Source organism: Adiantum capillus-veneris, chromosome 29 (genome assembly GCF_014529385.1).
Source record: "Adiantum capillus-veneris isolate H3 chromosome 29, ASM1452938v2, whole genome shotgun sequence".
Classification (NCBI taxonomy): domain Eukaryota; kingdom Viridiplantae; phylum Streptophyta; class Polypodiopsida; order Polypodiales; family Pteridaceae; genus Adiantum; species Adiantum capillus-veneris.
Genome location: NC_140959.1, coordinates 112,734,014 through 112,748,641, shown reverse-complemented (window position 1 = coordinate 112,748,641; position 14,628 = coordinate 112,734,014). Strand labels below are relative to the sequence as shown.

The 14,628-nt window shown below is 40.9% G+C and overlaps 1 protein-coding gene across 1 annotated transcript in view; it reads left to right on the top strand.

Moving 5' to 3' along the window:
- The first annotated feature begins 2,516 nt into the window (after positions 1–2,516).
- LOC147419775 (ABC transporter B family member 19-like) overlaps positions 2,517–14,628 on the top strand; it is a 38,976-nt gene continuing 26,864 nt past the window's right edge. Inside the window, exons 1-9 of the mRNA XM_086506226.1 lie at positions 2,517–3,175; positions 4,275–4,329; positions 7,006–7,181; positions 7,276–7,476; positions 7,985–8,244; positions 8,961–9,274; positions 10,133–10,356; positions 11,336–11,679; positions 11,751–12,271. Of these exons, the coding sequence (XP_086362352.1) occupies positions 2,603–3,175; positions 4,275–4,329; positions 7,006–7,181; positions 7,276–7,476; positions 7,985–8,244; positions 8,961–9,274; positions 10,133–10,356; positions 11,336–11,679; positions 11,751–12,271 (2,668 nt within the window). The 5' untranslated portion in view covers positions 2,517–2,602. The remainder of the gene's footprint in view (positions 3,176–4,274; positions 4,330–7,005; positions 7,182–7,275; positions 7,477–7,984; positions 8,245–8,960; positions 9,275–10,132; positions 10,357–11,335; positions 11,680–11,750; positions 12,272–14,628) is intronic.

The following is a 14,628-nucleotide window of genomic DNA, read 5'->3' as shown; positions in this document are numbered from 1 at the left end:
ATACTACTTATTCTGGTAGTATGGGACACTAAAATATCAGTATTTGGATGACTCAAGGCGTAAGTGGTCTCTATTATCATGCACTTTTAAATCTTGTGAACCAAAGCCTATGACTTACAAATCATTTACTTGACACATAACTAAAAATAGTTTTGTTCTCGTAATGGGGGAGTATATTATGATAATTGTAATATGTTTAATAAATATGATTTCAAAATTATCATAAGGTTTTAGAAATCTCTATCATCGGGCCATCACTCACTAAGCGAGCGGCATATAACATTGGATGCACACCCAAATAAAGCTATGTTATTATTAACAGAGATATGTATTTTTGTAACCTCTCTCGAATCAATAAATAAGCTCACATCGGTTCATTGAGGGACTCGTGTGGAAGGGAATAGTGTTGGCCCTAGTCTCTCATCTCTCTACTCCTCTCTTGCGTGCATATGTAGAACTCTAATCTAGGAGGTAAGCATGTCCGCTCTCACTCTCACACTCTTTCGCATGACTCGCCTTAAGATTTGTGTAGCAATTTTCACTGAAGATATGCATGCTTCATTTTCCTCTTTCGTAAGCGATATTTTTGCATGTTGCCAAATCATCGCTCTCCCAGCTTTCGCATCCTCTCTCAAACTTTATAGGTTTTTCTAGATTGTCAGACCTTTCCTCTTGTATTTTATAATTTTACCATAGCTTTATCAAATCCTTTCCCAAGACTCTTTTCTTTCTACGCACCGCCAAGTGCACTTATTACATGTTTCAAACAGTGGAAGATTGTGCCGATGCTATGATGTTTAAATTTTGTAATTTTTTTCCTTAAAATCACATTAAGGGTCAACTATGGAGGATTTGATGCGCATATTTATACAATGGCATGCATCTCTACCCTAGCCCTTACCCCTTTGCACTAGAACTCACATAAAGAGTTAGTAATGTAAAACTTGTTTGTATTATTCCTTGGAGAATTCGTTGTTTAGCCAAATTGTGGGCACTATCTTAAATCTTGGTTTTTGAATTACCTTGCCCACAATGGAAAGGTTGAAGAAATAAGAAGTGTTTGGCACTACCTAGATTCTCACTTATTCACATATTTTTGTTGTCTACCTAAAGAACAAACTTTGGGAAGTTTGTTTTATTGAAAGGCAAACTGTTTTGATTGGTGGATGAGCTAGTGGCTCCCTTATTGTATTTTGGAGTTAGCTCCTGGATTAAGTATAATCCATCACAATGGCATCAAACCCTGGTTGTATTCTCTTTCTCCATGTGGGATTTTGACCTATATATACAACGTCCCTTCTTTCAAATCTCTAAGGATCTTGTCTTTTGTTAAGAGAGTTCTAAGTCCTTTAGTCTATAGACCTAAAGACTTTAGTCTCTCTTTCACATTTGAAAGATTCGAATAATTGGATGACATAAGAGTATTATTTTGTTGCCACTAATAAGCCACATAGAAGAAGGGCATATCACCATTCTAATGCTTTGGAATTGAATGTGTGTGTGTGTGTGTGTGTGTGTGTGAGAGAGAGAGAGAGAGAGAGAGAGAGAACAAGGATTTGAATAGGAAACTTTTTAATCATCAAGTTTTCCAAGCTCCATGGGATAGGAATTCATGAGACCTAGACTTTAGGTTGAAATTTCAAAATCCCGGGTAGATTTCAAGCTTGTCTTGATGACAATTAGCAACATTTTCACATATAATGACTTAAAAACCGACAAATTCTTAAACTTTTGACACAATAACAAGATAATTTCAATTGTGTCCTTTTTTCTTACTAGTTGGTTCCTATCAATGATTGAAAAAAAAGAACTCAATGTAATGTAATCCTACATGTAAATTTTAAAATTTAATTCTAAATTTTAACTTTGAAGGTGAGAAAAAGTACAAAAATTATAGCTTTTTTATGTAGAACCTTAGCCTCATTACGCCTACACCTGATGGCTTAAGCCACTCTAATCAATCTACCTTTGAAGGTTTCCTTGTCTAGGTTTTCCAAGTCATCAAAAAAAGGGTTTATTTTGAGCACTTCTTGTCTTGAACATATTGTAGTGTAAGAACGAGCAAATCCTTCAACATTTGACAAAGGAATTAGGAGAATTTTACCGGTTGGTATGGGATAATTATACAGAGCTCGAAAAAAACTGGATGTTTGTATGCCAAATTCAGCATAGTTACAAAAAGACTTGCATAGTTGCACACAAGACACATAACTGGTACACGTGACCATGCATGAGACACAGTTATTTCAAAAGGTAACAGATAACTATGCATCGATTGACCTATTAATACTTAAGAAATAGGAAGGAAACAAGTTAGCCATCATGTAGTTGCCATGTGACATTTATCGACGACAAGCTGTATCCAACGGTCTACAATTGCTCCCAAGATTCCATGTTTTACTATGGCCTTATGTAGCCCAAAAAAAAAAGACTTTGTGCAGAGAATATGTCACTAGTTTCTTCAAATGCTCCTAAGCTTGTCGTGTAGGATGTGTGCATGTGTGCGTGCCGGCGGAAAGGCCTAGCAGAGAGCCGGCCTTTTAAAGCACGATGAGCACCCCGCCCTTGCTCAGACCCTGCTGCTGTCGCTCGCATTTTGGACATGGAGGAGCGCCCGCGCCCGCGCCCACTAAAGTCGCTCTCTCACTCTACCTCCCTCTCTGTGTGGGGAAGAGAACCCCCTGATGCCCCCATGAAGTATGCGCGCAACCCCCTCTTCGCTGCTGCGGCGGCAGCAGGCAATGACCCGCTTGCCTCCGACACCTTCTTCAGCGCTAACGACGTATCCACCACATCAGAAGCTTCACAACCCTCTGAACCAGCACGGAAAGTAGCCCCTCCCAGCCCCCCTTCTTCCTCTCCAGCACACGGGACGGAAGCTGTGAATGCGACCAATGACGACAACAATGTCGACGGCCACAATGACCCCCATGAGGAGGATGATCACGATGAAAAAGATGATCAGGATGCGGTCACCACCACCCCCGTCTCTTTGTTCCGCATGCTTTCTGCAGCCTCCGACAAATGGGACTGGCTCCTCATGATAGCTGGATCATTGGGAGCATTCTGCTTCGGCCTTGTGCAGCCGGCATTCTTCATCTTCTTCGGGAAAATGATCAATGCTGCTGGGGACAATGCCGATAAACCCAAGTATCTTCAAGCAGAGCTTTCTAAGGTAACTTTTGTGCTTTTCTATGGGTCCTAATGGGCTTGTTTTTCATATGAGGGTATTCCTTGTTTGCTTCCTCTCTACATCTCCTTGTTTATGATAATTATACACATAGTAAGTTCTTCTCTTGGTGTTTCCCTTGCACTATGTCACATGTATGTATCGAATTTATTCTTTGGAAGCTATTAGGAGTGAATCCTATAGGGCAAGTACCCTCAATCAAAACTAGGGTGAGTCGAAGGGAAGTTGTGCAAGCAGCGAGCCGTGTCTTTGACCGGTATTGCGAAAGCTAGAAATTGAAAATTACTTAACACGATACACAAGACTATTGCTGGTGATGTGCTGAAGGCAAAGACAACAAGAACTAACTGCCCTTGTTACCTTTTGTCTAGTTTTCTAGCCTTGCAGATGCCCAACAAATAATCGCAAGTCCCGCACATAATCAAGGAAGTATGGCATGAGGACGAGGAAGACAATGGATGAACATGCTATGAGAAACTTTTGAGGAGTATTTCAAGAGATTATTCAATTTTTCTAAATTTAGAACCATTTTAACAATGTGAATTCATACAAAGGAATTAATATATTAAGTTCTAGGATCTAGGCTAATAACTATCCACTACCTCAATTAAGGGCTTTCTTGGGGGGATCAATAGAGGAGCTTAAAACTATCTTCTCACAAATGTTGTTGCATTGGAGCTTTCAAAAACTATATTGATTTAATGTTTGTGCTTTGTAAGGAGTGAAGTAAACCATTAAAGCTTAGAACTTTTCACACAGAGGAGGGAGGAGGCAATGAACCATCAACCTTTATCTCCCTAGGTGTGATATGTCCATGGCCACTTAAAGTTTTTACTTGCTTTATGAAGCATTCATGTCCATCTGTCCAAACACACATTAGGCACATCAGTCACACGACCACCCTCGCACACACTCACCGACATGCCCAAACTTGCACACACGACTCACAAAACATGCTCACTTAAAAGACAGCCATAACATGCTATTAATCACAAGTGCTTTTTAGTCACGACTCTTTGTGTGTGTGTGTGTGTGTGTGTGTGTAACCTAAGCCCTAACCCATTGTTTTGTGGATGAATTGCAGCTTGCATTCACTATATTCACAATCTCAACTAGCGCTCTAGTTACTATGTGGGTTGGTAAGCACTCCTCTACAAAACAAGTTATTTGAAACTGATGCCAACAATTAGTCAAATTTTGTGTTTTTTCTGGTGCAAGAGGATTTCCTCGCAGATGTGGAAGCAAGACATCTCTCTCTCTCTCTCTCTCTCTCTCTCTCTCTCTCTCTAGTGTCAAATAGATCTTTAAGGTCTCTTGGAATAGTTTCCTACAACGTTAAAATTCTCTTCTTTTCGGGTGTGTGTGTGCACTAATAAGAAGAGGAAAATGGTATAACCTTTCTATCACCCACGTGTGCAAGAGGATTTCCTCACATATGTGGAAGCAAGACATCAATTAGTCGTGTCTCTCTCTCTCTCTCTCTCTCTCTCTCTCTCTCTCGTCGGATAGATCTTTAAGGTCTCTTGGGATAGTTTCCTACGACGCAAAATTCTCTTCTTCTCAGGTGTAGGTGTGTGTGTGTGTGTGCGCGCGCGCGCGTCGATAAGAAGAGCAAAATGGTATAACCTTTCTATCACCCAAGTGTGCAAGAGGATTTCCTCGTAGATGTGGAAGCAAGACATCAATTAGTCATCTCTCTCTCTCTCTCTCTCGTCGGATAGATCTTTAAGGTCTCTTGGAATAGTTTCCTACGACGTTAAAATTCTTTTCTTCTTCTTCTTCTTCTCCTCTTGTCTCTCTCTTTGATACACAAATGGCACATGATTTGTGTAACCGGCCGGCACCAAGTGCCAATCGGCAGTCACTGATAAAAACTTACCAATAAGTATTTTATGGCCACTTTGAGATTTAAATTAAGTCAATGATGTGACTTTTGGATAGGATTTTCCACAGCTCTAGTGAATCCATATTGCTTGTTATACTAGCCTGCTACTGCTGTATGTCAGTGATCCTTCGACAGAACCAATTAGTGAAGAACCTCCGAATGTTGGGAAAGCAAAAGAGCAGGTCCTCCAAGTAGAGTAGCTTCAAGACTACCAACTTCAGTCTTGTACAAGTCAAGTCATGTATTTATTTGAACTGAAAAGTTACTCCCCTCTAGATCCTCATAGGATGACTCAACACGATTACCGTTGTTGCTTCATCTCTCTAATTCATAGATTCTAAAAAGAGTCCAAAATAGACAACCTATTTCTTGCCATTTTCCTTCCCCAAAATTGCGTATTGAGCCTACGGGTTTTTCTTTCAAAAGATGTTTGTAATCACCCAAATTATCCAAACTGTAGTATCAAACATGTGCCTTCTTCCCAATCATCTGTCAAGATGTTTTTTAGAACATGTCTAAGCATGATCTACGGGCGAAGCTCTTTTGCCAAATAGGCTCTTCAGATCAACAAATCTAAATTTCACCTCTTGAAATCTCTAGAAATTTTATAATGCACAGATCTAAATTTTTGTGAACTATCAAACTTTTAACCTTGTAACACCATGAAAGAGTGGAAGCATGATAAAAAACAAATATTACTTATTATTTATACATACAAAAAATTCCCTTTTTGGTGTCAAGGAAAGTAGGTTGCCACTACCTCAGTCATGCATTCCTTGGCAAGGTCAGTTTTCTTAGTCCTGGATCTGGTCATCCTCAAAAGTATACCTCTATGCCATAGCTGGTTCCCTCTTTCCCTCGGGAGAGATTTTTCCCGAAGGCCTTTCATATTGTATCAACTGTTTAGTATGGTGGTTTTTATCAAGTTTTTTCCCTCATCAATATGTGGCTTTGTGCATCGAGGCTTTGTAGGGAGCCCTTGATCAAGTGGCTTGATGTTTTACCCCCTTTCAAAGCCAATGTACCCTCAAAAGCTCCATTACAGCAATAGTTCAAAATTTACACTTTTGGATCTTTAATTTCTTTTTACTTCTATCAATCTTCATCCGCGCTCTCAACTTCTCTAGATTACTTAATCTACATATAATTTAATTTCTTCTTGTAAAGTTGAGCCGATTCATCATAATAAGAGGTGGAAAGCAAATACGCAAAATTGATAGAGGGGATGGTTGGTACCCAATCTTTGTTTCGTGTAATTTTAGTTGTTTCTTTCATGTTTGGTGCTTGCATTTTTTGTCTATGATTGATGAGATGGCCAAGTTTGTCAACAGAAGCCAAGTAAAGTTCTTGATTTATCAGATAAACAATTGCCTATCAAACAAATCAATACAAAAATATTTGTGTCATGGGTAAAAGAAAAGACCAAAATGTTAACATAGCAAGTCTAACGTGCATCACTACGACATGTGCCAAAGCCTTCTATCGTTAGCATGCTATAAGTATGCTCACCTAAAAAATGACTAACAGCATCCCTAGACAGAAAGTGAGGTGGAGTATGCAGTACATCCATAGCGAAGAGATATAGATATCGCTCAAGACATACAGCAAAAGCCCTCTAGGTACAAGTATGCTCACCTAAGAACGTTACCAACACAATCTTAAAGAGAAATATGGGTGAATAAAATGATACAAGTGTGGTGGTGAGATAATCTCACTCAAGACACACAGCAAAAATCAATGTCTCTCTGCCTCTCTCTCTCACACTCTGGCGCGCGCACACATGCAAGGTTTGTGTTGAAGTGTAGAGCAAAAGGTCACCGTGCATGTTTTTGTTGAAGTGGAGAAAAATAAGTTAATTCAAGAAACACAAAGCTAAGGATTAAAGATAATATATGCATGCTGTGAAATAATAATTTCTTGTTGATGCTAGACTCCACATGCTGGATGTACACGGCAGAGCGACAAGTCTGCAAAATGAGATACAATCTTCTGAAGGCAGTGCTATACCAAGATGTGGAATTTTTCGACACAAAATCAAAGGCAGCTCAGATTGCAGGAGTGATGTCAACTGACATAGGTGTTATTCATTCAGCCATTGGATTCAAGGTAGGTGTGTGTGCATGCATGCATGCACATGTGATCATACGTTTGCATAGTTGCACCATTGCAAACAAACGAAGAAACTAATTTTTTTCAACAGATGGGAAAATTTGTTCAATATATGACAACATTTGTCGCTGGAACATGTGTGGGCTTATACTACTGCTGGCAACTCGCTCTTCTCACCATTGCAACCGTACCCATTACAGCAGTTCTTGCTGGGATCTACAGTAAGGCTGCCGTCAAGCTAGCGGTCAAAGTACAGGCCGCCATCCACAAAGCTGCTATTGTTGTTGAAGAGGTAGACTCTCATTGATTGCTCCAACTGAGGTGAAGTTGAATTTCAAAAAAGGTGAAGTGTGGGTGTGTGCTCCATAGTTGTTGCACACGTGTGGCCGCACACACACAGAGGCCTGTTCTACTTGCCTGCAAACATGTGTGTGTGCAGACTTGTGCATGTGGGTGTGTATTTTCATGAGCAGTCTCATTCAAGCTTGTATCTATGCACATCTGTTCATGTTCACGTGTACCCATGAGACTTATAGCTCACGCAAAGGCCACACGCTCACGTTATCCAGCTGTGCAACAAGTTATTAACTGTATATCTACAGCTCACCCTCCAATGCTTCGCACATTCACATACACTACACGATCAACACATCCCCACATACTTGAAATCAAGTTCCTGTGCATAAATAAGCATGTGCAAACATAAAAAAAATGAGCTGCGAGTAGTAGCCTGTATGAGTTTATATGCCCGCAGATAAAACAAATGTACATCAAATGCTACTCTGAACTGCATGCTGCAGACCATTTTACAAATCAGGACTATCTACTCATACACATCCGAGTCGAAACAAATCAGGAAGTTCACAGATGCATTGGAAGAAAAGGTCCAGATTGGCGAAAGAGGAGGACTTGTAAAGGGATTAGGACTGGGTGCTCTGATCGCATCCGTTCATCTCTCTTGGGGACTGCTGTTATGGTTTGGAGGAGTCCTAGTAACAAAAGAGGACATCAAAGCAGGGAACATCATAACAGCAACTTTCAGCATCATATATGCTGGCCAGTAAGCCTCCTACTTGCACACTCAAAATATGAGTTGCTTGTCAAATAAAATGCATTTCACAAGGCTACAGACACTGCTGACTGTTTACATAGTGACATGACGCATAAAACATGATCAATATACCATAATAAATCTAGGAAAACCCGTAACGGCAATAGACAACCTTTTTGTTGGGTGTTTACACCCAAGGCATATCACAATAGACATGCATAGATAGACACAGGAAAAGACCAAATTCTCGTACAAAGGAAAGTACACACAGAGATGCACAAAAAGAGATGCGGGGCAGGCTGAGCCATGTCTATCCTATCACTAAATAGAAGCATCATGGGACAACATCAAAAAGGTAGTTCATAGGGCATGCTCATCATACAATACTCACTGGCTGCAATCCATCAAAAATTTCACTTATCCACTGATATGACTGATGTATTTCACTAGATTGAGCCAGAAAAAGGTGAAATTCACCAGAAGCATTAGTACAAGTTATGTATTCACAAGACAATAAGAACCATCAGCTCCATTATGCATAGTAATGGCTAGAGATACTAGCATAATCTATGTGTAACTAAGTAGAATGCATGAAGAAGGAAAGCTGACAAATCTGCAGCAAAGTACTAACAACAGATCATTGTCATAACTTCAAAACCTTGTAACTTTCTCCTAGCAAGTTAACTTTATTAATCTAATGATGTCGCCCATTGTTCACTTTGCAGGGCATTGGGTACAGCAACAGAATGCCTACAGAGCTTTGCAGGGGCAAAAATATCAACAGCCAGAGTTTTCCAGCTCATTAACAGGATGCCCTCAATTTTAAACTCAGATGAAGGCGAGAAACCTCATTCTGTCACTGGTACAATTCTGCTGACGAATGTCAGCTTCAGATATAGATCACGGCCAAATGTCAAGGTCTTAGACAATGTCTCCTTGGAGATACCTGCTACAACGATAGTTGCTCTAGTGGGAAGCAGTGGATCTGGCAAAAGCACAATAGTCTCTTTGATTGAAAGATACTACGATCCAGAGAAAGGCAAGTACTCACAGAAAATTCATACACGTCTCCATGAAGATGCTTTCGATGCTTATGATATACCCCTACTGAGCCACTTCAAAGCCAGGCATATCCAATATGCAATTACAGAAACTCTGCATATTTGCTTGAAGCTAGGCTGTTCCTTTTGCCATGGATAAAATGATCTGCATGTGAAAAACTGTGAAAAGCAGTGCATGCATGTACCTCCTGCCACACCAGAGAGCACCGTGTTGCCTCCACTACCAGCTTTCCACCTGATGTACATGCACCACATTGCAGTCCACACCCATGTTCCCAAGCAGCCAGCTATAGAATCATCCACATTGCCTAGGAACCCTGGAGCTCCGTGTCTCTTATATGAACAGAACAACTTTGCTCCAGCACATATATAAAACAGACCAAGGCACTTGCTAAGGGCTTGTCCTGTGAGTACCAAGCACCAGTAAAAGATGCACAGCGTGGGCCCCTCAAGACTCCCCGAAAATTAATTTTCATGCCTTGAGCTAAATGGAATCGAAAAAAGGACATTTCATTCTTTAGAGTAAAGCACAGAAGCACTTACATGAACTCAGCTGCAGATATGCAGATGAACAGACTCCACTTTGAGAGCCTTGTTGCAGCCTGCTATATATCAAGCGAGTGGTAATAACATCTTTGTTATTGCATAATCAATCTGGTAATAAGTACTATCATTTGTTGTAAACACAATCTGGTATCATGCAATAAGAGAAACGCATTTCCCAGCTTGTTATACAAAGTTGGCAGTCTAGACTCGTTAGACAAAATAAATAAAAATCGTTCATGGCTGATTGCCGCGTTCTTCAGAAATTCTGATGGTGTACTGAATCTATGCAGGTGAAATTTTCTTAGATGGCATCAGCCTCAGAACTTTAAACTTGAAATGGCTAAGGTCACATATTGGGCTAGTTGGACAAGAACCTGTCTTGTTTGCAACCAGTATTGTTGAAAACCTGCGATATGCCAGAAAGGATGCAACCATGGCGGAAATTGAAGCTGCCTCAAAGGCCGCAAATGCACATTCATTCATAATGCAGCTCCCTCTTGGATACCAAACTCAAGTATAGTACTCATCTCTTACCGAAGCTTTTGGTAATAGCTAAATCTCTTTCATTAAGCAGTTGCTTCAAGAGCGTTAATTACGAGCACCAGAAAAGATGCTATTGACCTGGATATATTTTGTGTAAATTGGACACTTTTTATCAAAGAATACGCACAGAGTGTCTTGAAACACAGCAGCTTCAAAATGTGACACAAAGAAATTGAAGATGTATTTTCTAATCATCACAATGTGCACAAAATCTCTGGCAGCACATCAGCCTCCTAGATGACATAGTTTGAAACTTCAGGGCCACATGTATCCTAAATTGTTCCATGAACTTCCATCAAACATTGCAATTTTGACCCCTTTTTTGTACACCCCTTTTTGTCATGATAACACAAATCTCAACATTATAGCATAATATTCCGAAATCCTTATCACAAATATCAAGTCACACAAGTGTGTGGGTCTTGAGGAGCGTTGGCCAACCTGCCTGCAGTATGAATGACTTTATACACACAATGTGGGCCACTGTGGGCCTTCAGGTTGCCACCTATTTCTTTAACTCTGTTAAGTGTACGATATTCATCGATTCATTATATGGTACAAAAGTGACATTTTGATGATGTATTTATTACACCAAAATGGTTACATGGTTTTGGTATAAACAGCTTTTCCCTGGGTACCGTGGTTCTCCTCCGAAATTTAGGTTGAGCAATTAATTTAGTAACCAAGTTAGGGCATCCCACTGATTGGTAGCATGTAGCCCCAAATCAATATTTTCGGATGCTACAGAATCATCCATAACACATGATTTTTATATAAGGCCCCTCATGAACATGTCTGCACAGTTTTGTGAAATTATCTGATGTGAAAGAAACCAGATAGAGGTGCCTGATACACCATTCAAAATTGAAAATGAAATGGCTTCACCTTTAGTTTTTAATCAATTTTTCAATAATGCAAAAAAAAGTTGTCCTGGTCTGCTAAATACACAGGTAGGAGAGGGAGGGACTCAATTGTCAGGGGGTCAAAGACAACGGCTTGCAATAGCTCGGGCTATTCTGCAAAATCCTCCTATTCTGTTGCTTGATGAAGCAACAAGTGCGCTTGATACACAATCTGAAAGACTTGTTCAGGAGGCCCTGGAGGGGTTTATGCAAAGCCGTACTACAGTGGTGGTTGCACACAGACTATCAACAATTCGTAATGCAGATAAGATTGTACTCTTGCGCAGTGGTCAAATTGTTGAAACAGGCTCACACGATACACTTATGAACTTGGGACCCAAAGGTGCTTATTATTCGTTGTTACAAATGCAGACCCTTGACCCAGATCAGAAGTAAGAAAGCATACCACCCTTGTTAAATTTTGTGCTAAGACTGATGATGCTAATGCACACCAATTTTGCAGGATAAAGCCTGTTGGAACTCCACATTTGAAGTCCCCACTTATAAAACATAGTGATTACCAGACTCAGCAGCAATCCGTATCATTCTCACCTTCTATACTGAGCACACCCATATCTCCTTGTCTTAGCACGCCAATACACATCAGTGCAGTCTATGACGGAAAAAGCATGGAAATTAGCAAGGCTACTGAAAAAACTGGCTGGAACAATTATGGCAATAGAGAAATGATGATGTCCTTCTTGAGAAGATTAATTTCAGCAAAAAAAATTGAACTGTGCATAGCCACCTTGAGTGCTATTGTCAGCGGTGCGGCAATGCCAGTTTTCCTTTTCTTTTTATACGAAGTGTGTATTGCCTATGTTAACAAGGACAAATCTGCCAGGGAAAAGGAGATAGAGCATGTTCTGCTGCTGCTAGGCGGCCTTGCTTTCTTCTCCTTCACATTCAGCATACTGCAGCATCTCAACTTGGCCAAATCTGGGGAATTCTTGGTGAAAGATGTCATGGACACAAAATTCAGAGGTAAGCATCTTCAGACTTCACAAGAACAGTGTTTTACAAGTAAATCCTTCAACAAAAATGACAGAAAAATTTGACCATTATGGCTTAAATACGAGCACTTTTCTGATGCCCATGCAACACCCAATCCAACTCCAATCTCAGCCAAAAAGTCCTCACAACCATCAAGTAGCTTCTTCCTCTGCTAGAGAAGCTCAAAGCACCCATGCTTTATCCTTTCTTCTTATAGATAATGCTTTTCCTTGTGATCCCCAAGAGAAAAGAAAGCACCTAAATACTTCAATCAATCTGTCACATACACAGGTTCCCACATACTTCCAGTTCTTAGTTAAGTCTAGTCTCTAGAAAGCCCAAAGGATTAGATTCTGCAACTGTGAAAACTTTTCAGAAGACTTGCATAACTAGATGGCAAATTAATCAATTAAGTTGCGATGCACACTGCATAACTCTCTTTGCAAGCAATGGTTAGTTGAAACCAGACTCTTGGTTCAAGCACACGCAGGAGAGAAGAAAACCCTGCAAGCCACAAACACTAGCACAATCAATCAAAAGACAATTCACCACTAGCACAAGTGGCGCGCACACGCAGGAGAGAAGAAAACCCTGCAAGCCACAAACACTAGCACAATCAATCAAAAGACAATTCACCCACCACTTGGCAAAGAAGATTGGCCCCGAGCTCGGTGTCCATTGCAGTATTTCTTTATATAAGAATCCAGGCACGCAGTGCCGATACAACTCTTGCCAACTCTGGGGTGGTTATGCTTGCATACACTTGGCAATCAATTTTTGTATCTTGAGCTCTCAAACTCAATTTGAGATTGTAAGCTCACGCTATTCCAACCTTACTTCCAGCTACCCGCAAGGGAATTCAGAGCTTTGTGTTTTTTGTTGCCATAATTGAAGAATTTTCAAGAAAATTCCAATCTTGGCACCGAGAAAACAGATTACTTGAGCTGAAAAGCAACCACCTTAAATCTGTGAGCTCAAGAAAAGTAGTCGTGGTATGTGTGACACCAAAAGTAGACTCTATTTTTATCCAGTGATATCTCCAACGTTGAGCATCTAACCGGCCTGTACACCGTAGAGGGCGGTACTAATTCAATTACCTGTTAAGCACTAAGAAGAAAAGAGAACACAGATGCGTCCAGCGACTAGATTGTCATTGCACACACAAAGACCGACACCCTATAGGCCCCAAAGACTAGCGCCCCTTTCGGTATTTCTTTATTCGATTAAGAACAAACGATCCGGACACGTAGATCAAAGTCTCACAAAGCTGTCCAAATCTGGCGAGGGATGAAATTGCAGGTTTTTGACTCAATTTTGGCAACATCACGACGCCAAATCCCCTATAGGTCAAAAGTACCTGTCTAGGATGGATTCCCTCGCAATTTAGAAGCTTTCTGGTCAGCTGTAACAAAATTTTAGCGCGCTGTAATTCCCTATTTTTCCATTGTCGGGTGTCCAAAACCCTGTACACGCATCCCAAGGCTCCCTTGGTGCTAATTTGCAGTTTAGGTTCGAAACCCTAAACCCGCAGAAAAACACAACAGGCTGTAATTCTCTGTTTTGGATCGTTTAGCGGAGCAAACACGTCTACACGTGTCCCAAGGGCTCCCACACACAATGGGACAGTCCCCCTGTGATTTGGACGAGTTTTCACGGAAGAAAACTCTCCAAATTCGCAATCTTTCGTGATGGAACTATGCATATTTCTGGGGAATTAGCAATTAGCTAATCCGGTTTCTATTCAAAAGGCTCTTGCCTTGGCAAATGCGCAAAACCCCCATAACTGTACATAGTCAACTGAGAAGCCCAGCTAGTGGGGCATTACCATATGTGCAAAGGGGAGAGAGAGATACACGAGAGAAAATCATCGTGCTACATGAGACAAAGGAGTGTGAGAGTGAGCAGTGGAGAGTGTGTGAGCCACATGCGCCGAAAACGTTGGGGAGAGAGAGAGAGAGAGAGAGAGAGAGAGAGAGAGAGAGAAAACACAAGTGCTTTGCAAATAATGCTCTCAATACACAATGTCTGACTACAAGACCCTAAGCATTCTATTTATAGAATCTTAGGTTGAGGTAGGGCAAAATGTGTAACTGGTGCAAAAAACATAAAAGCCCAAAAATGGCTAAAAATGTGTCCACCCAGCGAGGCTCAAAAAATGACCGGCCGAACACGTGCTAAGTGTCCGCCCATGCAATCTGCATGATGTGCGATGGGTGGCCAACCCGGGACAATCACTAGCCGTACAAAATGGAGAAGCAGCGGTGGTGTAACTCTAACACCCCCTCTCAGCACCGGATGCTGAGACAACACAGATGAGTCCACTGAGGTACAGCGTTCATGAAGATGTC